Genomic DNA, 27,710 nt, shown 5'->3' with positions numbered 1-27,710 from the left:
TCTGTGTCAGGCACTGCCCTCAGAGCTGCGGACTCAACCAAGCTGACAGGGTCCCTGCTTGTTGGAGGAGACAGACGAACCCACACATAAATCTGTGTCTGTTGGTGATAAGGGCCACGAAGAAAACTAAAGCAGGCACGGGGCTCGGGCAGGATCTGTGGCCAGGGAAGCCTGTCCGAGGACATCCGAGCAGAGGCGTTGAGAGAATGACGCACGCACTGTCTCGGGGGTGACGACTCCAGGCAGGGCCGCCCGGCACCCCGCAGCATGAGGGCAATGCCAGGAGTGCTTCCGGGGATGACTGGACACCAAGGGCCCAACGTGGAGGGGTTTGGAGTCTCATGTAGCCGGGGTGTCCAGGCTTGCCTATCAGACGACTTCTGGCCCTGCAGCCTCATGTCCCCCCTGACCTGCTGGCCACGGTGCTCTCGGGCTCAAGGCAGGAAAACCCCGGTCTTCCAACTCATATCCTCCCTCGTGCCTTCCCTCAGAGCACGTCCTTCTCCTCTTCAGCCGGGCCCGTGGCCTTCTCACAGGTGCCCCTTCTCCGCGTTCACCTCACCTCTGTCCAGTGTCCCCTGTCTGCCTTTAAAGCTCGTGGGGACACTGGTGGAACAAATGGGGGGGATCCACTGATGCAGAGAACAGACATCACATGGCTGCTATGGGCTGGGCAAGGGGCAGTCCAGGGAGGGGGCTCTGGCGGCTCGTAGGATGGACACCCAACCCAGGTTCAGGAATTAGGGAAGGCTTCCTGGAGGAGGTGATCATGAAGTTGAGCCTGAAAATGCATAGGAGTTTGCCAGTGTTTCCCCTGCACCTAGAACACTGCTTGATACCTACTGGGTGCTCAGTCATTATTTGTTGGATGAATGAGTGAATGAGGAAGAATGTTCCAGGCAGGAAAACAGCATGAGGACAGACCAGCAGGTGCCAGGTCCAGGTGGTGATGGGGCTGGGAGCCAGAACTCAGGTTCAGCATCTGCCTGTCACTGACACCCTCAGATTTCCTTCCAGACAGTATGGATCGAGGTACCTTGAACCTAGCAGAGTCTAGAATACCGGAGGCGCTCGGTCAATATTTGTTGAATGAATTCAAGGGAGAGACTTTGGAGCTGGTGTCTCCCGACCCTCTCACCAGATAGGGGATGCGGAGAGTGTCTGTCAGGAGAGGGGTGCCCCGGGGTGTCCCTCATTCAACAAATGTTAGGTACCAGCCACATGCTCGGCCCTGGGGACACAACCGTGAGCAGACCCAGACATGGTCCCCAGCCTCAAAGTGCTTAGTGGGGGAACGCGTGGTAACTGAAGAGTCACATAATTAGGAGATTGGAGCCCCCAGGGAAATCCCAGCCAAAAAAAACATGAGCCAGACTGGGGGTCAGAGAAAGTTCTGGAGGAAATGGGACTTGGTTGAGAAGCGAAGGCAGAGTAGGCATTAACGGGGGTGAAGATGAGGAAAGAATTCTGGTGGATGGCCACACAGGTGGCTCAGAGGCAGAGAAGCGCCCGGTTCATTTGAGGAGGTAACAGAGGGCCCCGTGGCTGAAGCGAGGACAGGAGGGCCAGTGAAGGGAGGGGCTGCAGCCCTGGGTGGGGCCAGGCCAGGCAGGGTCGTGGAAGGGATTCTCTGACATTGATCTTAAGGTCATCAGGGAGGCCCTGGACCGTTGTCAGAGCACGGGCAATGCCATCAGATGCATGTTTCAAAGAGTTCATACCAGCCACTGGGGGTCCCCATTGCAGGACTCAGTCAGGAGGCCGCTGCAGCTGTCCAGGTGGGAGCCGGTGGTGAGGAGGGACAGAGGAGGGGGAACCAATGTTTGGGAGACGAAATTGCATGGAGGACTCTGGTTTCTGGCTTGACCACTGAATGCAGAGGGAATGTATTACCATTCAGAGTCAGGGACACAGTTTCCAGGGGAGATTTAGTGTTTGTTCTTAGACCAGTTGAATCTAAAAGCATCTTTGTGACATTCACGTGGAGTGGGCAGTGGCTTGTTCGGAACCCCTAGGGACCTCCAGGGAGGCTGGGGGTCCCTTGGCTGCTGCAGCTGGGGTTAAGGAATGGGCCAGCCCATCTGACCCCTGCCAGTAACAGAAGCCAGAAGGGAGGCCCAGTGGGGTGGGGTCAGTCAGAGTCTGGCCACTGCACTCCAGCCTGCCTGCCCGGAGCCTGTCAGCTCCGTGGTGACAGAGTGCATTTCTCCGCACCAGAATAGATTTGAGCTTAGCAGTTGGCTCTAAGTGCTTTTTGCCCTGACGTGTGGAAATGAGCGCTCTGGGCAGCAGGAGGGCTGGGATGGGGGAGGGAGCCCAGAGGATGGGAGCCACAGCCTGCTGGGGCCTGCTGCTTGCCTGAAGAAATACATGTGTCCCCGACAGCCACATCACAAACTGTCATCCTGGTGCTGGTTGGGTGTTTCAGGGCAGAGAGGGGAGAGTGTGTCGCTGTGGGAGTGGTAATGGCCTGTGGGTATGTGCTCCAAAGTCCAGTGGTCTTGGAAGGCAGGAATATCTCAAGGTCCAGGTAAAATGAAGAGAGCCTGACAGCTTCTTCCCCCTTCTTTGTCTTCCTACATTTAGCAAAGATCTTGGCCAGAGACACCAACTCTCCTCCAGGCAAGGGATTGAGAAGCAGGGGCAGCAGAACGTGGGACGGGCATCGAGGTGGGCTGGCAAGAGGCAGTATAGAGCCCCTGGGGAACCAGAGAAAAGCCCAGTGCAGCCTCTCGGAGATCTCAGATACCATGCCAAGCCTGGCCAAGGACACAAGGAAGAAGGAAGCAGGACGGCTCCCAGGGAAATACTTTGTGGTCGCCATTTCTTCTAGGCGAACAAGGGGAGAGCTTTTGTATAATGAAGACCTCATGTAGGATCAGTGTTGAGCAGCCCCTTAGTCACTGGCAAAGCCTATTCCCGTGGAGAGGTCTCTGCCTTTGCCACTTGTGTTGGGTGTAGCCTCCGCTCAGGCAAAACCTTCTAAGAGTTCTTGAGAAACCAGCTCTGAGCCTGGTTAGACCGCCTCTGTCTTGGCTTGGGAGAAGTGACAGCCTGCCTGCAATCACCATAATTGATAGCTCATGAGACAGAGACAGTATATAATTGTTCCACAAGTTTCAAGAGTGAGCGTAATTAGTACAGTTAACAACCTTAGGTGATTAATTGGCTCATTCAGTACCAGTGTGAGTGGGGACGGAAGTGAGCCAGAGAGGGGGCTAGAGTCCCCCAAACATCTAATTGTGGGCTGTGCAGCCCACTGCTAGTCTGCAGCTAATAGCCAAGGGGCATTAACCTCCCACAGCCCGGACTCCTGGGGCCAGGGCGGAGGGCAGGTCATAGGGCAGGGGCCAACAGGGTTTGGCCACATTAGCAACGTCTCACAGGTGGAAAAGCTGGATTTGGCCTCCATGGAAGCTGTTGCACATCGAGATCAGGCTGGCTGGCTGATTCGCGTAGGCAGGAGCAACTGATTCATGGAGTCCCAGACTCCCTGGGTTGGAGGGACCCCCCACGAGGTCATTTAACCAGCCTCTTGGCTACCGAGCTGAACTGTTCCTGGGCATCCCTGTCAGAGACTGGATCCTATTTTAAAGTCCTCCAGGGAGAGATGTTCTAAAACGGGGATAGCAAACAGCTCTCAAATCACGTGTCAACGCCAATCGATGACTAGAAGCTGCTCAGAGCCCTGGGCTGGGAATCCCGAGGCTGAGTCTGGGGAACAGCACTGTGATCTCTCCGCACTATCTGCCCTGCATTCAGAACGGAGGCGAGGCGGCCTGTGTGCCAAGGATTTGCAGAACTAAGACCCACCCGAGTGTTACCCAGGCCCGTCTGATGCTTTCCCCCAGTGTGGTTTCCTTGGGGCCTCCCGTATTGCTCTTTAGAAGCAAGAATGATCTTGGCTTCAGCTTCAGGGAACTGAGAGGGCATGAGGAGCAACCAGGATGGTAGCTGTAGACCCAGCTCATAGGTCCCTTGCTGGCCCTTTAGAGATTACCAGCCCGAAGCCCTGAGCAGGGGAATGGAGAGTAGGGATCAGCTTGCTAGGGTCATCCAGGCTCTACCTTGTCTCCACCAGGATACTGACCCATCAGGCAGGTGGCAGCTTGTCCCTGGAAAAAGCTGGTGTATTGGGAGCTCAGGAGCCAGGCAAGGCTGAGTCCCAAGCTTGGCCCTGCCTCGCTCAAGTCTGAGCTCTCAAAACCTATTTAGTGCCCTTAACCATGGGGTAAAGCCTCTGGGACCTGATGAGGACTGAAGAGGAGAAAGTGGATAAAACTTCCAGCACAGTGCTGGTCATTGGGCACCTGGATTCTGTCCCCAAAGACCCTCTGAGGCTTGAAGACCAATCTGACGTGGGGAACCTCCAAGAACAGATAGGTCTATAGCGGCACCCATTCCTCAAGCCAGGCTCCAGCCCCGGGGCCCTGTTGCTCTTATTTCTTCCCCCACGACCCCCTCCTCGGGGACAGAGAGTGTACACTGCGTGTGCCTGATTTAGGGGACCAACCCCTGTCACACCCCTGACATGGAGTCACTAAGCCTGGGGCAGGGCTCGGGGGAGAGGGGTTCTCTGGGGGTTGAGGTGGGAGGAAGAAAGGGAGGAAAAGCAGATGCAGAGAATTCTGGAAGAGGCTTTCCCCTTTCACCCCCACAGAGTCAGCCCCGCCCGGCAGCCTCCCCCAGCCAAAAGGCAAAGGTACACTCGCGGCAGAAAACATACACACATATTTGCAAGCTACAGTACAGACAAGCGGCAAACCTAATGATTCGTGATTATTATTTGAAGGGTCCCACTGTTACAGATTTATTTGTCATTTCTTGTAATAACACCAACGGTAATGAATTCATTTGTATTAATGTGAGTGTCACGCGAACTTCCGTCGAAATTCTGCATTAATTAATGTACCATTAAAACAAAGTGTCGCCCAATTAATATCAAATGGAGGTAAGGCTGCCAGGGTCCTCTTCATCTGGGTTTCATTTGTAATTCATGGTATTAGCACCCCTGCTTAATGAAAGTCATTTGCAATTCCTACCCGTGGTCTCTCTTACTTCCTGGGGGAAGGCCAGTGTGCCCTAGGAGCTGGAAAGCCCTTCACTGGATACCCTGGGGCCAGGAGGAACAGAGCTGGGGAGCACTCTGTTTCTCCGTAGAAATCGGTCTCCACATTTGTAATTCCAGGAGGGGCTTGGGGAGACCTTTGGAACGTCCTAACCAGGTTGGTCATCAACTTGAAGTACCCAGGCGGTGTGTGGAGTCGCTTCCTGTGGGTTCTGTCAGGGAAGGGGAGGCTGGGTTTGTGTCTTGGTCAAGTTTGGTCTTCACAGAGGAGGCCTGGCTACCCTAGGACTCCCTTTCCCTAAGCAGAGAAGAGTGCTTCTGGGATTCGGGGGCTCCATCTTTTCTTGGGGTCCGTCTAGTGGGCTTCTCGCCGTCTTTGTGTGCCAGGACTTCTGGCTGTCCCTAAAGCCAGTGGTCTTCCAGGCACCGTAGACCAAAGAATGGGACCCCCTGCCCTGTTCCTCCCACACACCCCCAGATCTGTGGGAACACATGCCCCATCCCCCTGCAGCCTTACAGCCCTCCTGGTCCCCTACTGTGGGAAAGTTCCCAAGGACAACGGAGCAGGGGGATCCTCCCTCCTCAGGTGTGTTCCTTGGGCCGTCCTTACCCAAGCAGGAGAATGTCATCTGTGTGACCTCTGTCACGTCCCCTCCCCTCCCCTCCCCTCTCTGGGTCTCCTTTTCCCCATCTGTAGAGTAGTGGCTGGGGTGGGCAGTGCTCCACTCTGGTGGGACCTGAGAATTCCCCTGGGAATCGAAAAGCCCAGAGACTGGGGCAGGCCTGGGCACTGATTTTGTTTCAAAGCTCCCCAGTTATCCTGCTGTGCAGTTAGGAGAGTGAAGCCCTGGCCTGGGTGACTCCTCAAGTCTTCGGGAGCCCCAATAATTCCAGTCTCTCTCTACCTCTTGACTCTGAAGCCTTTTCCCAGCACCACCACCCCCAGTGAGTTCCCACAGCTGCTCGCTCTCTCTCTCTCTCTCTCTCTCTCTCTCTCCCCCCTCCCTCTCCCTCTCCCTCCCTCCCTCTCTCCCCCCCCCTCCCTCCAGCCCTCACCAGCCCTCAGCTCCCCTGCAGCCATGTGTGTGCACGCCGGCCCCCCGCCCCCCGCCCTCCCCTCTCCCCCCCCACCTGTCCGCCCTTAAGTCCCTGGGCTGCAAGTGACAGGTTCTACTTATCACGTCACACTGCCCAGCAGCACTAGCCACCGGGATCGGGATCAGGGATCTAAGAAGGAAAACCTCATGCCTGCCCAGGCCTCTCCAGCCTCCTTCATCCGCCCCTTCAGAATGCACGCCCCAGCGGGAGACAAAGGGGCACCCTAGTGGGTGGAGCCTGAAGGGAGTGGGGAGGAGAGATGAGCCAAAGTTGTATTGCTTGTGCTGTCTCCTTATTCAGAATCCATTTATTAGCCTCAGCTTCCCATAGATGTAAGGCCTGCCCTAAGGAGATTTGCATATTCATTTTGTTTAACATGATTCATCATCAAGCAGGGGAATGAATTTGGGGGTTGGGAGATGGAGCCCCATTTGTGAGCTATGGAGCTGTGCACAGAGAGCTCAGGGCACCATTGGAGGCATGACACACCCAGTGGGCTCCACTGGGACACAGATGGGGTACATGCTACAAGGAAGCTTTCCCCTGGCCTTTTATCCAGACCTTTTGTCTCTGCAGAGAGCAGAGCAAGGACCTCAGCCTTCAGAAGCATCCCCTCCCCTTCCAGACCTCTCCACCAGAAGTAACGTTTGCAAAGCACTTTGTAGTTTATAGACCCTAACGCCCACCCCAAGAGGTAACAACATTACGACAGAGCCTAAGGTTTATTGAGGACCTGTTTTGCACTAAGCACTCATCATGCATTATCTCCCATAAACCTCACAATAATCGGTGAGGCAGGTTTTTTTATTATGCCCATCTTACTGTAAGGAAACTGAGGTTCAGAGAGGTTGCCTAACTTCCCTGAAGTCACACAGCAAATAAGGGCTGGAGCTGGGACTCAAACCACAGTTTCCTTGATGGTTTTGCTCCTTCAAAGCCTCCCTTTATTATGTTTGTCTTCCCCTCCCCCCATAAATGACCACATGTAATTGCTCATGACCATATTTCTGTTGGAAAGTTGAAGAGTATGAGCTAGTGCTTTGTTATTTGATAAATGCATTTGGGATAAAAGAACCTGACAGCTCCTGATAACTCACTCTTCCACTTCCAGCACGTTCCTGGTGACATCTGACACCTGTCACCTTCTGAACCAGGCGCCTCTGGATGACCTAAGTCATTCTGTGGTAGCCGCCTTAAATGTCATCAGGAGGCCCTGGCACTTAGCCAGAATGACAGGATCCCAGTTTCCCAAGGTCATCTTGACCATCCCCCTGCCTCCTAGACCTGGGACACTTTGTTCACTCGTCACTGAGAATAATATAGCACGGTGGTTAAGAGCTTGGGCTCTGGGTGCAAATCCCCAGATTCCTGCTTATTACCCTTGGCCTTGGACATCTGGAAAAGGGATGGTAATAGTGTGTGCTTCAAGGTTTCCATGAGGATTGTACAACATAATGAGTGAAAAGTGTTTAAAACAGGGTCTGACATACAGGATGTCTTCAGTAGATGTGAGTTATTACCTTAGACCCATAGAAGTCTTTTTCTTATCTTCAAAAAAAAAAAAAAAAAATCCCAGGAGACTCCATGCATCTACTGATTGCCATTTTCCAGAATCTACCACGTCTCAGGACTACCTCGTGCCTCAGCTGAACCCTATTTGTGTTTGGAACTCAGCCACCTGCCGTCCTGGGCTCCGGGACAGTGTCCAGACACCCAGACAACCCAGCTTCTGGACTCCAGGGTAGCTTTTTAGAGAGGGCTGTTCTGTAGGTCACATCACACCTTTCCCTAGTTAGTTTTTTTTTTTTTTTCCTACAGTTGTCTTCTTCTGCAGAAGGTAGTGATTTTATTTTGACCTTTGAATTTTCAAAGTACCTTCTCCACTGTTAGCTCATTTGATCTCCCCTGCAGCTCTATGTGGAAGACAGTACAGGAATTGCTATACCCATTTCCCAGGGTGGGAAAACCAAGGTATCAATGTTTGCGCTAATGTTCTGTGACAACAGAGAAGGAAGTCTTGGGGATTGTTATTGGCAAGCCAGAATGTGAGCCAGCCGTTAAGGATTGTTGTTTCTGGATTTTTGTTTTTCCAGTCAGGCCAACATGTATGGGGAGTAATGATCACCTAATGGATGCTTCCTGGTCTCCGGAAGCAGGTTTCTAAGTCCCTGCTGGGGGAGGGAGGCAGGGAAGCTCCCAGGAGCCAATCAGCCTACCTCTCAGGTTGGGGAAGGGTGGGGGAGTAAAAGGCTGAACACTGAGGCGGGGATCTCCGGCCTCAGCTATCACTCCTCCCACACCACAGAGAGAGAAGTAGAAGCCGGTTCCCTGAGGGAGGGGGTGGCACTGCCTGGTGTTGAAAGCAGCATGTTGTGGAGACTGGGGCTGCCCCACCATCGTGACCCTTCTGTCCCCTTCTCGCTGCACGTGGCCTTCAGCCAGCTGCGGGGCTGCCTGGAGGCGTCCTGCCCTGTGCTGCAACGTGCTCCCTCCCTCAGCCCCTGTGGGTCAGTGAGTGAGCGGGTGGACAGCCCTGGAATGTGGTGCTAATGGGAGGTGGCACTCAGCGGGGGAGGGGACCGTCTTGGAACTCTGCTGCCACTCATGGTACAGGAAGGTCGCTGGGCTGGGCTGGGGTTGCTGCAGTGAGGGGTGAGAGAAATTGCCTGGGGTCTCCTTAAATCTCTGAGTTAGGAGGAGCTGGGGCCATTTCATGTTTGAGGATCCTACCTAGCTCTAAAAATCAAGCTTCTGAGAAGAAGGGAAGGAGGCCCCAAATGTCTGTTGGATGAGGCTTCTTCTCCCAGTCCTGCACACCCAGCATCTGTGTGAAGGCCATGGCCTGTGGGGGGGGGGGGGGCCGGGGGGGGGGGGGGGGGGGGAGGCCGGGGCGGGGGGCAGAGAGAGAATGTCTCAACCCCGGCCTAGGCACGTGTGCCTCGAAGCCCGGGGAGCCAGCAGACATTTCTGGGAAGGGAGTGTCCATCTCTGTATGCCAGATGGTGATGCCTGCTTTCCGGGGAAAATATCAGAAGGAATCTGGGTGGGAAGGACAGAGCACCATGAGCAAAGGCTAGAGGTGGGCCCACACTCTGGAGACTGCCAGGTAGAACAGTCTGACCGGAGCTGAGGGTCTCAGTGGGGCAAAAATGAAAGATGAGTTTAGAGAGGGAAGCTTTGGTCAGACTGTAGGTGAGGTTCAAGGTCCAGGAGACCTTGCCTTGGAGGTAGAAGGAGCCAGTGATGGTGTTTGAGGAAGAGAATAAGATGGGAGATTAGTGCTTTAGGGCAGTGACTTTCTGGGATCAACTATAGGGTCATGGCCGAAAGAGAAGAAGGGCTGCAGTGGACCAGTCATAGGGAGATACATTTTTTCCACTTTTATATTAATTTTTATCAAAGTCATAGTTGCATGAGTATAAAAGTCAAAGAGTAAAGCTAGGTTTATAATAAAAACAGCAATGCCCTGTCTCACGCTTTCATCTTCCTGATTCCCAGCCTGAGATAACCTCTTCAATGGCTGATTGTCACCTTCTTATTTCCAAATCCCATGATACATTTTTCAGTTTGAGACATTGTAACTTTAGACATTGACTTCTAGCCCTGAAGGATGAGAATGGCACTTCTACCAACCCCTTGACCTCAGCTTTGCTGCACATGCACACGCACCCCCTTCATCACATGCTCCACCCGTCCTCCCAACTTAACCATAGCTCACACAGCATTTAGTGTATATAGCATTGTGATTATGTAAATATTATTCAAGCTCTGCCACAGCACGTACCTTAATTATATTTCCTTTTTTGTTTTCTCTAGAATTAATAATTATCACCTCGTTTGTTTGTTTGCTTAGAGTTCTGTGAAGCTATCGCTTATTCTAAATATTCGGACATAAGTACCTCCTGTCAGTCTATTAAAAGTATGTTGATTTTTTATCAGTTTGTATTTCTCATGGCAGCGTTCTCCCTGGAGCGTCCATCCTCCTGCTCCAGTCCAGACTGGCTGTGCTCTGGCTTGCTTGCTCTTCAGAAGGCTGAGTGGTGAAAAGGCCTGTGTGGAATGGGCATGGGGGGGTGGGGTATAAGGGAATCACCCAGTGACTTTCTTTGTCTCTCTCTACATGATTCCCATATTTTCCTCTTGATTTACACCCTCATGTTGGTGGGAGAACACCCTTCGGTAATTTCTTGAAAAGGGATTCATAGGAACTGTTTTTAACTCTGTTTGAAAAATGTGTTTATTCTATACGCATATTTGTTGATAGTTTGGCTGGGTATAGAATTCTAGAAAGAAATCGTTTTCCTCATAATGCGACATTGTTTCTCCTTTGTCTATAATGTTGCTGTTAAGAACTTCTGTGCCATTTTGATTCTGGACCCTCTGAGTGTAGTCTTTTGTTTCCTCTCTGAAAGCATCTAAGATTTTTTTTTAAAGACTCGGTATTTGGAAACTTCACAGTTTTTTGCCTTGGTGTGGGTCTCTCTTCTGAACACACAGTGGCCTCTTTCCATCTGGAAACATGTCCTTCAGATCTGGGAGATTTTCTTACCTCACCTTTCAGATAATTCCCTCTCCTTCATTTACCCTGTTTCCTTTCTCTGGAACCCCTATTAGTTGGGTGTTGGATCTTCTAAACTGCTTCTCTCATTTCCTTATTTTTCTCCCCCATTCTCCATCTCTTTGAGTTTTGTCCTGCTTTTACAGAAATTTATCTTCCAACTCTTCTCTTAAGTTTTTCATTTCTATTATCTCTTCCTCTTGGAATGTCCTCATTTCAAAGATGCTATGTATAGGGGCGCCTGGGTGGCTCGGTCGTTAAGCATCTGCCTTCGGCTCAGGTCATGATCCCAGCGTCCTGGGATCAGGTCCCACATCGGGCTCCCTGCTCGGCAGGAAGCCTGCTTCTCCCTCTCCCACTTCCCCTGCTTGTGTTCCTGCTCTCACCTTCTCTCTCTCTGTCAAATAAATAAATAAAATCTTTTTAAAAAACAAAAAAACAAAGATGCTATGTCTTGTCTCTCTAAGGTTGTCAAAGATACTTATTTTTGTTATTCCTTCCTACTTCCCCCACCCCACCCCCCATCTCTGTCTTTCACATTAGAGGCTCTTCTCAAATGTTTCATGACCCTTAGTTGCCTGTTTAAATTTAAGAGTGAGTTGACATTTAGCTGCCTAGAAGCCCGTTGTGTGTGTTAGATCAGGGCAGGGTGGAGTGCTCTTATTGACCTGTGGACTTCACTATGGGGTGATTAGGTGAGGACCTAGCTGTTTCTTTGTGAGAACTCTACCACGTTAACATTTGTGTTTTTGTTTCTCTTGGGCCAGTTTCCCTACGTCCTGCCTGGCTGTCAGTCTTCAAGAAGCTGACTGGCTAAAGAGGTTGATGAGGGTTAGGAGTGGAGGGGAGATGCTGATTGTCATTTAACCTCCCTGTTCTCAGCGCCTCGTCCAGCTCCCAGCCTGAGTCCAGAGCCTGACTAACTCGCCTACTAACTTTGAGAAAGTAAACCTCCTGTCTTCTGCACAAATTGGGGAAGGTGTTTGGGAGTCTGACTACTCTTTAAAGGTTTGCAATTGGTCTTCCTGGTTTTGGCCTCACCTGGTGTCTCCAGCTCCTGAGATTTTCCAGGGCTCTGAGTCCCCAGCCTGAGTTTTGGGTTGCCCCTCTCCTAAGGCAGTCTCGGTTCCATCTGTTTCCAGTTTCCAGGAATTTGTCAACATCTCTCACCTGCGGTTGCCTCCTGTCCTGTTCTTTTTGTCCTTGTGGATCTATGCATTTTTAATTTTCATATTGTCATTTTGGTGAGGGGTTTGGACAAAAACAGAAATAAAGGAATGTGTTCAATCTGCTGTGTTGAATGGGAAGTCCCGATCCTGTTAAAACATTTATTGAATGTCTTCTATGTGCAAGTGACAGTGCTAGGTGTCACCGCAGGGGTGGCCAAGGTAACTAGCAAAGAGAAAAGGAAGGATTTGGGGAATCTGGAAGGAAGAATCGACAGGTGCAGGTGCCTGATGAAGAATGGGGGGGGGCAAGAGAGAGGGGCAAGTTCAAGATCACTCTGGTAGGCGAAGACCCTTGCAGACATAGGGAAGTCAGGAGGGGCCTTAGCTCAGCACTTTGGTGAGTGTCTTCCTAGGATTCAGAATGGGCAGTAAGTACACAGCTGGGGGCCAAGAAGGAAGTAGGGACTCAGAGGTGGGAGAGCACTGAGCTGGCTCCAAGGAATGGAATAGCTGGGAAAGTCCTCGACTCGTGTCAGGTTGTGTGGGACTCAGAGCTCAGCCCTTTGGGGCTCCTTCTGCCCACAGAGCTGGTGCCTCCACCTGGCAGCCTGCCCAGCTTTCAGACCCAGCACATTTTGGAGTCTCGCTCACATCATCCGAGAGAGAGCAGACACTGATGGAGAGAAGAGATGTTGTGAAATGATCTCTTCCTGACTCCTCTGCAGAGGGAGGTGCTGGAGAGCCTGCTGTACACATGCGGTCATGTGCACAAGCCGGTGGGCACTCTCCCTGACTAAATAGGGCCACCTGAGACAGCCATCGAGGCCCGGTGGGCACTTGCCTCTCCAGGTTCCCGTCAGAGCACTGTTGTTCTCTCTGGACCTGCTCTCAGCTGGAGCCTGCACGCTATTTCTTGCCTCTTGGAGAAAGAAATATAGCCCACATCTCCTTGCATTCGGAATGACACCCTCCAGGACCCCAGTAGGCCCCTGCCTCCAGAGTCACCAGTGAACCGGCACCTGCTTTGGCATTCGATGGAAACAAACACGGGTGCCTCCTCTTGCCCCAGGAGCCCCCTCATCAGAAAGGCCTTTACTTCTGACTTCTTAGCACAGCGGGAGCCCATATCCTGATTCCCAGTGGAAGTGTGCAAATTTTGAGATACTCTCTTCCTTCTGAATTTTTTTGGGGGGGCTCAAGCTCCCCATCAGCACTCCCTTCTCTAATGCAGACTACGTAGAGCGCCCTGTTTTCAGTTCCCATGTCATCCCCAGCCCTTCGATAGAGGAGAGTAAATGAATCAGCCCCGCTTGAGCAGGGGCCCTGAGCCCACTCTCCACCTTCATCTTTGGGGCCCCTGAGGTCTGGGGACACCGAGGTGACCTGAACTTGAATCCTAATTCCACCACTTACTTACAAGTTGTGTGACTTGGGACAGGTTGCTTCATTTCTCAGAGCTTTCATTCCTGCCCCAAGAAAAGGAGGTGATGAGATAAGATTTGTTGACCAACCCCCGCCCCCCGCAGGCCTGAGGGTGGAGAACCGAGCCCCTCCCCTCCCCCTGGCCCTCCCCGGGGCCCGGCCCCCTAGCCTCTGAGCAGCACACGCGCGTTTCCAGGAGTGTCTGTTCCCGGCTCAGATCCACCGAGGCGCCTGCACCTTGTCAGAACTCCATCTGTCAGGAATTTATTACTAATGCATTTTATAACAGGCTTTATAATAAGATATTAAAGACTGTGGCGGCATCCAGCAAGCATTCCATAAATATTAATAACGCCTTTAGAGATGGCACCTACGGTGGAAATGGTAGGGCTTGTTGCGGAGGTTTGGTTGAGGATACAGAATAAATCGAATTGAGGAGGCCACACCGCGAAGATGAGCGGGGATGGCGTGATTCTCCTTCCTCCTGGCCTCCTTTCTCTAGGCGCTTTGCACGCGTCTACTTCTTTTCCTTTCTTCACAACTTCTCCTCTGCAGTGTTGCTTTCTCTTCCTTCCAGTTCCTTCCTCCCTCCTCCCTTCCCTCTCTCTCCTTGTGAGTGCTCTCCCGCTCACCCCCGTCGCCCTCTGCTCCCCGTTCGGCCCTTTCACCATCCTCCCCATCTTCCTTTGTCCCCAGCACCTTCTTCGCCCTCCCCGCCCCCTTCCTTACCCTCCCTCTCCGTCTCTCTGCCCGCCCCGCCCTCTTCCTCCTCTCTGCCTGCACCCCCACTGTTCCAGTGAGCACCCTGAGCCACCTCTGTAGAAGCCTGGAGTGTAATGTAACTCACACTGCATGTGAGAAGTGAGCTATTTATCATCATTATTAACGAACAAGATCCCTTGCACAGCAGAACTTTCTCAGAGTCTATTCCCTTGTCACCCCAGGAGTAGCAAAAAGATTTATTTGTCTCTGAATTGCACAGGGTGGCCCATTTACAGCAGGTCCATCAGAAGTGATGTGGAGCTTAAACGGGAACTGGAAGGGGCAGGGCCTGCCCTGTCTGCGACCTGCCCAGAGTGGGCCCCTGCTGAAAGGATCCACCTGGCAGGCCAGGGGTTTTTAGGGGATGATGCCTAAACACTGCTCCCCGCCTCCCAGGAGGCCGGGGCAGGGCGTTTGGGGAGACTTCCCTGGAAAGGGCCCAGAATTTCTGAGGGAGTGGGCAGGACTGGGCAAGGGGAGGAGTGGCCATGGAGGAAGGGGTACTGGGAGCAGAATTGGGGCAGAGAAGCAGGCCAAGAGACCTGGAACCTTTCCTCCAAAGACCAGCTGCTCCTTTTCAACAAGAAGCTGGACTCAGAGCCAGTTTCCACCATAAATTTGCTGCAAGAAGTTGCCCTAGAATGGGGCAGCCCACCTCAGCCAAAATGGGCCTTTTGGCCCTGCCTCTGCAGCCCAGGCCCACCCTGGCAGTGGTTCTGTGGACCACTGAACCCCAAGCCTAGACACCAGAGGGGTACCTTCCCCCTGGTCTCCTTGTGGGCAGAGCCTGGCTTTGAAGGGCATCCCTCCTCCAGGCCTGTCTTGGCTGATGGTGTCAAGCAGGTGAACAAGCTGTCCCCTTCCCACCCCTGCCACCCCCACATTCATGCTGATCACTGCAGTGACCTGACTGGATTTGCATGTTAAAAGGAGTGTCTGGGGACACTCAAAAAAGAGAGGGAGCGAGCATTCATTCCTTCATCTAGGCTGTTTTATTCTTCTCCCCCTTATTACCTCCTTCGCCCCCAGCAGTCTAGGAGCAGTGGTAGGGAGCTTTGCTCTCTGCTCTCTTTTAATGCCCCAGCCGGGGCATTAAAAGGACGGAATCCCAGCAGGCAAGAATCAGGCTGAGCCAGGGGCAGAGCTGCAGGAATGAGGAGGCCTTGCCTGGGGCTGGATGCATTCTGAGGGTACCGTGGGCAAGGAAGGAGCCGAGACCCATGGAGCACCGTGCAAGACAAGGGGGTAGCCATAGGAAGGACAGCCCAGATGGGGTCTCTGCACCACAGCCAGGGACAGGAAGTGAAGTCCAGACAGGGCCTGTGAAGACCAGGGCAGGGGAGGCCCTCAGAGGCGTGTGTCTCTGCTTTTCTCCCTCACTGTGCTCCATTTCCTGTCACTGCAGCTGGGCTTCCTCGGCCCACCCATGGCTTCTCTGCCACCCCGGAAATGGTGGCTTCTGTGTGGCGCTTGGCTTGCCATGGTGCCCATTCCAGTCCTAACCAGATAGTAAGAACCTTCTTTTTCAGGTTCTGCGTAGGATGGACTTAACGGGGCCAGGCCCCATCTGATTGGCCCATTTGAGTCAGGTGATTATCCCTGGACCAATCAGATGTGGCCTAGGTCTGAAGTCACTTGGTACAAACTTGGCCCCCCAGAACTGTGGGTATAAAGAGCATCTTTACTTGGGAAAAGTGTGGGCAGGGAGGCAGTGGTTAGCATCTCTGGGTGGCGTAAATAAAGTGCTATATATAAGGCAAAGCATTATATTTGCAGTCGTGGCTCTGCCTTTCACCTCCTGGGAGACCTAGAGCCAGGCACAGCCCCTCACTCTTATCATCAATAATCTGGGGAGACAGGACTAGATAATCCCCAAGGCTCCTTCCTGCTCCGACACTCAGACCATCCCTGAGCGATGCAGGGTCAGGCCTGGCCTCCGTGTTCAGGAGCTGCCTCCAGGGGCCCCTCCCATGCCTTCCTCAGGCCCTCCCATCCCCCTGGGGAGGGTCTCCCGAAGTTCTCCCCCCGCCCAGCCCCTCTGCAGCAGCCATGAACTAATCAACAGAGACGGTCTCTTTCTGAATTTTAAAATGCCCATTTGTTTAAGTTCATGATAAAGAGATTGATTGGCTGTTTTTAATACCCCCCTTTAAATAGAACTCATCTCGCGCTGCTTGTGATGGTATTTTATTACCATAATAATAATTGCAACGGCCATTTATTGAGTATTGCTCAATATTGCCAAGTGCCTGGCTCAGTGAGAAGTTGTTTTTTCCCCCCACACCTTGTCTCGCGTAATTCTTTCTCACAACCCTGGGGGTAGGTACTGTTAACAGCTCCATTTTTACATTCTCCTTTACACAGGGAAACTGAGGCTGAAAGAGTAAGCTCAGCACCAGGGGAGCTCAGCATATGCTTGAGGTCTCCAGCCGGTACGTAGAAAGGCTCAGACTCAAACTTAGGGAGTCTGACTCAGAGGCCATGCTTTGAGCCACCAAGTTCTACTGCCTGCAGTATACTCGGAAGCCCAGATACACCTGACCCCATAGAGGAAATCTGCTTACGTGGAAGGTGTAGACCTTTAAAGGGACACATCTGCACATTTGCATGAAGCAGCAGCTGGGTGCTTGGAAAAGCCCCCCGGTGTAGGTGCTGATGAGTGCTGCGCTCCCTTATCCCCCGATCCGAGCATGGCACCCAGGACCTGAAATGCAGGAAGTCAGCATTCTTTTCTCTCCAATGGCTTGTCCCTTCTAAGTATATGAATGGCTCTTTGCCAGGCCCATTTAAAACCTTTTCTAAGTTATGCAGAAATTAAATGGGTTTTCACTGCAGGGCATGAAACATAATCTAAGAAGGTCAGACACAGGACAATTCCTTCTTTTCCCCCTTTCTCCCTGTCTTCTTGGATCTTGCTTTTAAATCGTCTGATCAGTTGCCCAGAGAGCCTTTGCCCCAGACCATGAGGTATGCATGAGTGAAATGTCCCCTCCTCCCCGAGGCAGGGGGCTGGAGAGCTGACATTCTCGCGGGAGCCATCCCTCTCCTCTGGGCACTGGCTCCTTGTGGGATGTGCTCTGACATGCTTTTGAGCTGCCTCCCGGGGGACTGGCTGCTCTGAAATTGGGACATGTCCTTCCCTCTCGTGGCAGAAACCCCAGGCCCTACTGGAATGTTTTGTTCTGGAGTGTGGGGCTGACACCCGTGTTCACGTGTGATGTGCACATAGGATCTAGACAGGGCAGGGGGAAGCAGGAGAACTGTAGTTTAGCTGAGAGACTTAAAGATCTCCCCAAGACCAGTGCCAACGTGGCAGCTCGTTGGGGCGGGGGCTGACTCCACCGAGCCCAGCACCAGGGGAGCTCAGACTTCGGGGCTCTGCACCTGGGGGCCCAGGGTGTGTATCTGCAGAGTGCCTGCACCCATCAAGTCCCCCAGGAAACAGTTCATCTCAGTTCCAACAAAGGCATTTCAGTGAAGAGACCCTGACAGAGGGTGGGCAGGGCTACGGGACATTAAGGGATATTGAGGCACCTGGGAGCAGCGGCAGCCCCTAAGGCTGAAGGGGGAAGAGGAGAGGATTGTGGGGCTTAGGGAGCCCACTGAAGGCTGCAGCCAAGGAGCAGGGGCTGCTGGCTTGGAGCTGGAAGGAGTGGAAAAGTAATACCCAAACTCTCTTCCTGACTCTTTCCCAAACTCTGAGCTCCTACTAGCCCCTTCCCTGGGCAGAAGCCAGCCTGCAAGGAAACCTGGGGCTGGATGCAATCCACTGAGGTCTCCCTAGGGTGGGGAGGGGGAGACAGAGCAGGGTACTCAGTGATATGGGGGGGTGCGGACAGGGAATGCCCAGCACAGTATTATCATTAATATTCATAGTGCTTCTTGACACCTGCCTGCCCTCTCCTCGAAGGCATTCTTGTCTGCAGTCCTCCAGAAGGCACAAGATGACAACGTTACAACTGCCCATTTCTGAGCATTTATTATATGCTGGGGAGTTTGCACTCAGGAGCTCATGTTCTCTTCACCCTAACCCTGTGGGATATTATTAACCTAAGCGGACAGAGAAGGGATTAAGGATCAGAGAGACTAAGTAACCCAAAGACACACAGCAAGGCTGGGGTTCCGACAGAGTCTGTCGATCCCTGAAATCCTGGCACTTGTCCGCTCTGTCCCCTTGCACCCTTGATTCTCTTCTGGAGGGAAAGAGAGCATCTGTTTTCCAAGCCACCGAGCTGAGGAGGGAGGGCCTAGCAAAGGAAAAGGAGGTTCAGAAGCCCCAAGGTGCGAGGCAGCCTGCTGGGTTTGAGAAGTACAAATAGCTCTACCTACCAGAAAATATTAAACCAATACTAATAGATGCTGCACATGATCTTAGCCAAGAGGCCAAGAAGGGATGCCTGCCGGGAAATAAAGTGTGAAGGAGGAGACAGGGCGAGACCATGTGGGCCTGTGTTCTATGCAAGGGGCACTGGGGAGTCATGGATGGTGTGGAGGAGAGGGGCCTCCCGTCCTCTGTATCAGTGCGAAGATAGATTAGGAGCCCGTCCCTTCAGCCCGGCACTTGCCTAGTGATGGGGGCGAGTGAGCACACTCAGAAAGAAACAGAGGCAGCTCCATAGCCTTGTTCTCCAGAGGCCCTTTCCAGGCCAACAGGGCGGTCTTATAAAGAATACCCTTGCCTCAAGCAGATGATCCCGGGACAGGGCTGCCAGCATGCCCCAGGGACAGAAGCTGCTCAAAGCAATGACACAGGGCCCAGGTCATGGCCAGCAGCAGAGGGAGAAGGCAGCAGTGTGGGGAGCCCTCCTTAAAAGGAGCCCTACGGATGTCCGAAGGGACCCAATCATCATCCCAGCGGGAATAAACACAGGGCCAGGAATATTATCTGTGCCGTGAGGGACCTAACGGGCTCGTCCCATGCTGCTGGCTGGGAAGTAATACCCCTGGGGGCGGTTGAGCTCAGCACCAGACAGAGGAGGTAGGGAAAGAACTGCCATCAACGTTCTAGAGAAGTATTCGGTACAGAGCATAAGATCAGTCACTTAGAATTAGCCAGCCCTGAACTCCAGGCCCTCTTCTCCCACTGCCTAGCTGTGTGACCTGGGCAAGTTACTTAACCTCTCTGAGCCTTAGCTTCCTTTTCAAAGGACACTCAGTCAGCAGGAGCAGGGATTGTTTATACCCTTTATCTCTGTGAAGAGCCTCATCGGATCGCCTATCTCCTGGTGTGCCGAGAGCCTGCTAAATTATGAATAAATCCCCTCACCCAGTATTCCACAGGCACGGCTTCCATGTCGAGCACTGTGGTGGGCGCTGCGGTGATGAGAGCCAGCAGTTGGGCAGAGATGCGCACAGAGCCTGAGCATGCGCTGAGGGCTCTCAGTGGCTTCAGAAAGGCTATGGCTGGAACACCTGCCACATGCCAGGCACGGTGCTAGTCTAGGCAGCTGGAGCCCTGTGGCTTCCTTGGGGCACCCGTGCTGTGAGGGAAGACAGCACTGACCAAGGAATTACAGAAGATAGGCGGATGATGAAAATCCCCTGGGCGAGGTGGGAACCTTAGTACAAACAGTGGTGGACGGTGGGGGCATGGCAGAGGCTGACCTGCCTTAGGGGTCGGGAAGGCTCCATGAGGAAGTTACATTTAACCAGAGACCCCAAGTCAGAAGAGAGCAGGGGTCTATACACAGAGTGTAGCAGAGGGAATCATGGTAGGCTCCCAGGTGGTGGTACCATTCAAGTGGGTCTTGTGGGCCTCTTGTGGCAGGCTGCCGTGGCCCAGGGATGGCATGTGGATGCCCTACCCCAGGGCAATCCAAGGAACCTCTGTGGGGCCAGGCAAAGCCCTCAAGGCCCCCCGCCACCTGCCTGTGGCACACACCTCTCAGCTCCCCGCCCGGGAGGCCTCCCGACACGCAGACTCCCAGGCCCCCCCCCCCCAGAGCAGCCCCGGGCCTGAGGCATGGGCAGCCAGGGGCACTCCGCAGAGGAAGCGACACCACCAAGAAACGAGTTTGGGGACCAAAAGACCCTCATCCAGAACGCCGGGATGAGCAGATCATCTTTAGAACTGGTGCTGTTAGAGCCACCAGGAGGCCATCAAAAAGGGGGGGAAAAAAACAGATACTGCATTTTAAATTCCTCTGAACCCTCTTAGAATAAAAATGACAAAGCCGCAGGTCTGGTTGGCTGGAGGGACGTGGTTAATGGGCTTTGGGGGAACAGTCACTGACAAAGTCAGCTGCTCCGAGCACCGCTCACCCTTTTGTTTGCTTTGCTTCACCCCCAGAACACGCCGGTGGGGACGCCCATCTTCATTGTGAACGCCACGGACCCCGACCTGGGTGCGGGGGGCAGCGTCCTCTACTCCTTCCAGCCTTCCTCCCCATTCTTTGCCATCGACAGCGCCCGTGGCATTGTCACAGTGGTCCGGGAGCTGGACTACGAGACCACGCAGGCCTACCAGCTCACCGTCAATGCCACGGTGAGTCCCGCCCCGGAGGTCGGCCTCCTCCCGCCCTGGGAGAGAGCAGCGGGACACCAGCGTCCTTCCCTGCTGGTCCAGGCTCTATAATAACGATGCTGGCGATAGTCACAGTAAGAACGGGAGCGGTGCTGTGCCGAGCACTCGGACGGATCGTCTCCATTAAACCCCATGGCAGCCCTATCTCCTCTGTAATATTAAGTTACCCATTCTACAGATGAGGAAACTGAGGCCCAGGAGTAATTCAGGTCATTGCCCATGGTGACCCAGCGGCTGCACTCCAGAGCCTGCTCTGGGACCCTGCAGGACGTTCACGGTGTGGGGTGTCCCCTCGCTCTCTGGAACCTCAGACAGAGGTGGCAGCCCAGCAGTGTCCTGACACCACCCTACACGCAGGCGACAGAGGGCCCGGGCATCCTGGCCACTGCTCCCGGGTGGTGACGCTTACACAGGAGGGCCCTCCCATGCGCACCAAGCACCATGGTGGGTCCTGGGAATGCCGGGGTTAGTGAGGCTGGAGAGGGAGGAGAGAGAGGGGAATAATTGTCCCATTTTATGGCTGACACCGTTGAGAACTCACACACCGATGAGTCGTGGAGAGCAAGAACACAAACCCAGTTTGTCTGACAGCAGTCCGATGCCCCGTGGCCAGGAGTTTCTGAGTTTCCAGATCATCACAGCCGCTTGGCTTCCGTGGCCTGCTGTTCGCAGGGGCCTGGGGGACAGGCAGGCCACACCCCGAGCAGGCTCCCAGCCCTGCACTCCTCTCCTGCGGGCTCCTCCCTCTGTCTCCAGACACAGCTGGAGCCTTCAGCAGGCAGCAGGGCGAGACCCTGCCCCTTGTCCCTAAGATTTCTGTTCACAAAGCTCAGGCCAAGAGTGAAACAAGTTATAGGAATCCCTCTTGACCCATCAGGACCCATTTGCCTAACCCCCAGGATCCCCGCTGGCCCCATGTCACGGCTGCACTGGGGGCTCAGACCTGCACTGCAGGTCACAGAGCCCAGACCCTGGGGTAAGACACATGGACTAGGCCAAGGGTCCGGTTTGAAAGCTGGGGTTTCCACGGGCTTGTGCAAGGTGTAGAGGGTCCCCAGGGGCCAGGAAATGCACGCTTTTCCTGGGGAGGCCACTGCGGGTGCCATTCACATTCTTTCCTTCTCCCCTGGTTAAGTGTGGGTTGCCTGGGAGGTCGTCTGTCCTGCTCTTCGTAAACCTGACTTCTGGGATCAAGGGGGTGTGTAAGACCGGAACCCGCTCTCTGCATGCACCTGTGCCCTTGCGCGCTGCCTCGCACCCACACACAGCCGTGGTGCCCCTCCAGCTGCCCTCCATTTGCACACGCCGGGGCCCAGAAACACACAGATGCTTGCTCTCTTTCTTGCTATGCACGTATCCCTATGGAGTAATTTCCATCTTCCCTGAAAATGGTTTTGGGCAGGCAGGGAAGAGACCAGAGCCGGGCGCAGGCAAGAACCTGGGTGGCCGGACCTGTCAAGAGGCCTGGGCTCCAGCTGAGATGGTGAATACAGTTAAATTGCTGTTAATCTTGCTGGCGAGCAGGCCTGGAAGCTGCGGAACAGGAGGGGCCCTCCTGTGCGGATGGCTCCCCCACCTGAAGCGCAGCCGCCCTCAAGCCTGGTGCTGTGCCCTTGGCTGCTGGACATTTCCCCAAGGAGATTCTCCTGTGGGGCGTCACAGGGAGCAGTGTGGGCTCCCAGCCACCCCTGGGTGGGCAGCAGGTGGGGAAATGGGAGGACTTCCCGGGGAGCGGCTGCTGAGAGTGCTAGCTGGGAGCCTGGCGAGGTGCCTGCCCAGCCAGGTGTGTCCACTGCCATCCCCTTTCCCCAGCCCCGGAGTCTGAGGTAGGCTGGATGCGGGGATCTGTGGCAGGAGCAGGGCTGTGGCCCTGAGGCTGTGGGACAGGGAGGGCAGGTGCCAGGCTGGACAAAGCCACCTACACACAAAGCCTGGTAATGGCAAATGAGAACCACTGGCCTCCGCTGCTCAAAAGGTCAAGGGACTTCTGTTCCTCCTACTCTGGCCCTGTCTGCCTGGTTGTTCAGGTCCCTGACTGAGAGCTCTCACACCAGGGGCAGTCCCCAAGCCTGGGCCGTGGGTTTCCATTGTCTTGGAGCCCGAGAGGCTGTCTCCCCAGTGGACCCTCCGCCCAGCTCTTCCTGCGTCCAGACCTCCTCCACCCTGCCGCACCCAGTCCTCAGCCCCAAAGTCCCTCGCCCTCTCCGTGGCTGCCCCTGAGGGCTCTTAGGACAACCTGCCCTCCCTTCCCAAAGGCTCTGCTGCACTTCTGTATCTGGAGGGCAGGAGCAGGCTCTAGGCTTGTTGTAATGGGAGGAATGCTTTGCATTGCTCCGGTCCCCCCAGACCAAGGAAGACCTAATCAGAGCGCAGTCGTTCCTCAAATCCCAGACCAGAGAATTTACAGGCCCAAGGGTCCATGGAGGTCCTTGCATTGAGCCCCTTCATCTCACAGAGAAGGAAATTGAGACCCCCAAGAGGGAAGAGAATCTATTCGAAGCAACCCAGCAAGTCAGGGCCTGAGCTGATGTTAGGGCCCCAAATCAAAGCAGTTTGGGCAGGTTTTCATTGCAGAAGGATCTGAGTTGAGTCCTGGCCACACACTTACCAGCTGTTTGACTCTGGGCAAGTTGTCTCTGTGAGTCTCATCTCTGAATAACCTCTCTGAGTCTCCGTTAATATATCTGAGTAATGGGCACGTGGTATCCACAGAAGCAAACAAGGTGCAGCGCGGTGCCTGCTACGTAATCCGCTCTCAGCATGGAGTCTGTTCCCATGGGTTATTGTCATTCAATAACAGAGGGCTCTTTAAACAGTTTATCATGGTGGGCGGTGTGTGTTAGGGCTATAGAAGCTGTGTTTCTGGTATCCTTTCTTGATGAGCTTTCCTAAGGCTAAATTTCCAACTGACGAGGGGGGTTTAAACATTGCCTGCCTGGCCACAGGGGGATGGCCCGCATGACTTCTCAGGATTTCTTCCTGGAGTCCCTCAAATGTCACAGGCCCTGGAGCTCCCCCTGCTGGTTCTGCCAGAAAACTTGCCTGACCAGTAAACCTTGGGCGCAGGGCGGGGGTGCAGGTCTCAGAGTGGCCCCCTCTGCTGTCCAAGGGCCTTTCTTCTGAGCAGCACCCATCCTGGTCATTCCCTTGCTGCCCCGGGATGAGAGGGGGCAGGAAGTTGGTATGGCGAGGGCCAGTGGCCCTCTGTCTGAATCAAGAGAAGTTGCAAAGGATAGCACCATCTCTTGACCCCAAGCCAGTCATCCCACCCATGGCATGTCCCGGGTGATCAGGCCGAGGCTGGGCTGGGGGCAGGAGATCTGGCTCTATCCAACCCTGCCTTGTGACATTGGACAAGCCACCTTCTGCCGGGCCTGCAGGGCCCTGGTTATGTTTTCCTGCACAGGTCAAAGATCACTGTGGGTTCTTCGAGTTCTCGAGCTTCTGTGTAGTAATGCTCTTCCCACAGGAGTCCCGGAGCACTTGCATCCCTGGGCACACATGTTTGTGCACATGGGTGTCATATGTGTTCAGATGTGTGTGTGCGCGTGCGTGCGTGCGCGCGTGTGCGTGTCAACAGTGTCACCCCCTAAGGCTGTGTGTTCTTCGTCCTCTAAGGATCAAGACAAGACCCGGCCTCTGTCCACCCTGGCCAACTTAGCCATCATCATCACAGATGTCCAGGACATGGACCCCATCTTCATCAACCTGCCTTACAGCACTAACATCTATGAGCATTCTCCTCCGGTAAGACATTCCCTGGCCCCCGTGGGACTTCCGTCTGAGCTTCTCTTAGGGATGGGAGCCCTGTTTGGCCGGACAGGCTCTTCCTTGGCGTTTCTTACTCTCCTCAATCCCTATGCATGTCAGTGTTGGGTGTCTTAGCCCGGTGAAAGCCCAACCCCCTCTTCATACCACACCACCACACCCCATGTCCTCACCCTCTAACTTCACCCCTGGAGGGCTCCAAGGGGTAAAAACACAAAGACTTCCTAGTATAAACTAAGGGGGGCAGTTCAGAAAGATTGACATGGGGTGAGAGAGACGCCTGTGGAACCAGCCTGGTCTGGAGAGCAGACTTGGACTCAGCCAGGCTTACCAAATCATATTTGGGCTCAGCCACATTCCCCACAGGGCAGTCTGCCTCTCTCAGCCAACCAGCACTGCCCACGATGGCAGCACTTTGCTCTCCACTCCCCAGTCCTCTCAGGCTTGGCTCTTCTCGGAGAGCACACAGCTCCAGTTGCCCCTCTAACTGCTCTATCTTTGGATTTCTCAAGTCCCACGTTTTCAAAAGAGGCATCTGATTGGTTGTGCTCCTGATTTTGTGCCATGTCACAAGGTCACAGATCTCCGGCCAGGCTATAAATTGGCTGCCCTTGGGCCCTGTGTCTGCCTCTGGTCCAGTCTTTAAGACCGGGGGTCTTAAAGAACCAAACATGCTACTGCCCACTTGGCAGGGGCTGGGGGTGGGCAGCTTTGCTCACCCAGCCCTGGTCTGGTAGCCATCCATGCTTCTGTACAAACTAGAATAAAGCACACACACACTGCGCTGCTAAATTAAGAAAAGCTGGCTCCTCTGGGCAGCTACAACCCCCCTGGACATGCAGCTTGGGGGGACGCTCTTACAGAAAGAAAAATGTGCCCTTCCTTTTGAGGGAACTCAGTGTGCTTACAGGAAGGATGCACAACATTGAGAGCCAACTAGGGCACCCACCTGAACATGTGGGTGTTAGGGGCCCCACCTGCACGGGCTCACAGAATGAGGTATGAGTGAGAGGCAGGCTTCCCTTGGCCGGGGTGCAGACTGTACCTGTAGGCCACCACAGGCCAGGGAAGGCCGACCTCCAGTTTGGAGACTGTGGTCCATCCTGACCATCGCATCCTCAAAGCACTCCGCTTCCGTCTCCAGGAAGGTCTGGAGGTAGCCACTTCCTTATCGGGGCCGGGTGTGGGCTGGAAGATCTAACAAGCAAGATGCCCTTTGGTCTCCTGTTGCAGGTGTCTGAAGCTGAATTTAGGGTAGAGGGGGACATCTCAATGCCCCCTACCCTAATGTGCTCTTTCTTAGTGGTCCATGGACAGCAGGTCCTCTGGCTTTTGAGACTAAAGGCTATCTCCTTCAAAAATCTCTTTGCTACGCCCACATCTTCTCAGCCCAGGGAGGCCTTCCCTGACCTTTCAGAGGAGGTGGGCCCTTCCAACTGCCCCTGGCCTCTGGACATCCCCTTCTTAGCACTCAGCACCTTTGGACAGCTTGCTCAGCCTCTGTTTCCCTGCTGGACCGGACGCATAGTTCAGCAAGGATGGGGTCTGCTGTGGGCATAGCACATCAGGGGTGCTAAGGATGTGTTTGTGGAATGAATGAATGAATGAATGAATGAATGAATGAACGAACGAACGAACAATCAAATGAACAATGCCCTGGTCAGACCAGTCCCTCACCATCCTATCATCCTCATGCCTGTTCCTGTCACCAATCCAAAATCTGCCCGTCTGTTGCTTCCCAGCTTACTGGCCACCTTTCTTAGAAATTTTCCCCCTGGCTTCATCCCCACCAGCCCACAGACATAGCCAGCCATTTCTTTCCCCTCAGCTCCGGTAGAGTGGACTCTCCCTGGCTTGCATAATTTACCACTGAATTAGAGTTGCACCTATGATGCTCACCAACGTGCAGGTGGGTTATTTTGGAGCTTCTGGTAATTGAGGAGCCTGAGTCTCTGGGACCTGGTCCCCCAGGACATCGGGCCCAGGGCTGAGTGCAGAGAAGGTGCTCAAAGCTAACTTGCTGATTGAAGTGAGGACATTATGGTGGCCACGTAGCCAGAGAAACTCGGAGCAGGTCCCTGCACTCGCCTTGGCCAAATCCCACGCACTGTGGACCGCTGCCTCACGGGGAAACGGACTGGTAATGTCTGCAGCAGGGCCTCCATTACCCTGAGGGTTTTAAGGAGTGGAGATCACATGCTCGTGCTCGTGTAGAGTCCCCAGCAAGGCATTCACTTGCAGTGGTTGTGAGTCGGTTGTCCCTTGGGCACTGTGAGACCGCTAAAGCCAGTGCCGCGGGAGCTGCCGGGGGGCAGGCCTGAGCCCCACCACTTGGGTCACGACGGGGCTCGGAGGAGCCAGACAAGGAAGTAAGTGGGAGGTGTCGGACTCCCCCCAGGGCGCCCACAGAATCATCTCCCGGTGCGCACGGCTCTGCCTTCCCGCCCCGCCCCCACACGTGAAAGGAGTGCTCCCATTTCCGTGTCTCTAGCACAGCTTTTTCTGCTGCAGGCCAATTCCCTTGTGCTCCAAGCCTGATTTTTCCAGGCTTCTAATCGGTTTCCATGCCTTGATCCGGTCCCTGCATGTCGCTTTACAGTGTGGAGCCCTGACTTGACCCCGTACTTCGCAGGCTGGCCAGGGCCAGGGAGCGCCGTGGCCTCTTCAGCCTCCTTGCCCTGAGGACCCAGGCGTCCCCACTCCCAGCCTGGCCGCCGCCGGCCCGGGGCCCCCGGTCGGACCCTTGCCCACTCTGCCTCACCCCTCCCCTTTATCTGTGGCTCCCAGCACGTATGCCTCTCTCTATCGCTGTATCGGGCCAGCATGCCTCATCTAAAGTGTATATATTACCTAATAAAATCCTTCTTATTTGGGATTATTGCATCAAATTTTAATTTCCTCACTCGAGCAGCGGCATGTCGGCCTGCCCGTCAGGGAAGGACCGATAGAAGGTGAAAAGAGCGGATAAACTGCACAAATTACTGCCAGCTGATGCCTATCGGCCCTTTGACTGGAATTGACTGGAATTAAGGCCTGAGAAATAGGATTTTCTGCCTCAGAATCTCCTGTGGCAGCTCTTGTCGGAAGTCCCCTCCAGCCCCCACGCCCATCCCCCCACAGGCACCTCCCACTCCCAGAGCAGACTGCCCGTCGTCCACCTTTCCAGTCCTTAATCCTGTCATGGAAATGGGGAAGGCGGTCCCAGGGGAGAGAGATGGGCCAGGACCCCTGAGGCCCCCACCGCCCCGTGGGTTCCCGCTCCAGCTCCTGTCCCGGCCGGCTGCTCTGGGAAAGGCAGGCCACAGAAAGGGGAGACACAAGCTCCTTCTAGAGGAGTCTCAG

General features: G+C 54.2%; 1 protein-coding gene across 1 annotated transcript in view; it reads left to right on the top strand.

Annotated features, from left to right (window-relative positions):
* The window catches only part of CDH23 (cadherin related 23), a 407,397-nt gene that overhangs the window by 153,413 nt on the left and 226,274 nt on the right, over positions 1-27,710 (top strand). Inside the window, exons 7-8 of the mRNA XM_073878857.1 lie at positions 20,367-20,561; positions 24,219-24,347. Of these exons, the coding sequence (XP_073734958.1) occupies positions 20,367-20,561; positions 24,219-24,347 (324 nt within the window). The remainder of the gene's footprint in view (positions 1-20,366; positions 20,562-24,218; positions 24,348-27,710) is intronic.

Source organism: Callorhinus ursinus, unplaced genomic scaffold (genome assembly GCF_003265705.2).
Source record: "Callorhinus ursinus isolate GAN/ISIS: 27379988/994484 unplaced genomic scaffold, GSC_fseal_2.0 scaffold31, whole genome shotgun sequence".
In the NCBI taxonomy this organism is placed as follows: domain Eukaryota; kingdom Metazoa; phylum Chordata; class Mammalia; order Carnivora; family Otariidae; genus Callorhinus; species Callorhinus ursinus.
The sequence above is the reverse complement of the archived record's forward strand: the minus strand, read 5'-3'. Positions and strand labels throughout refer to the sequence as shown.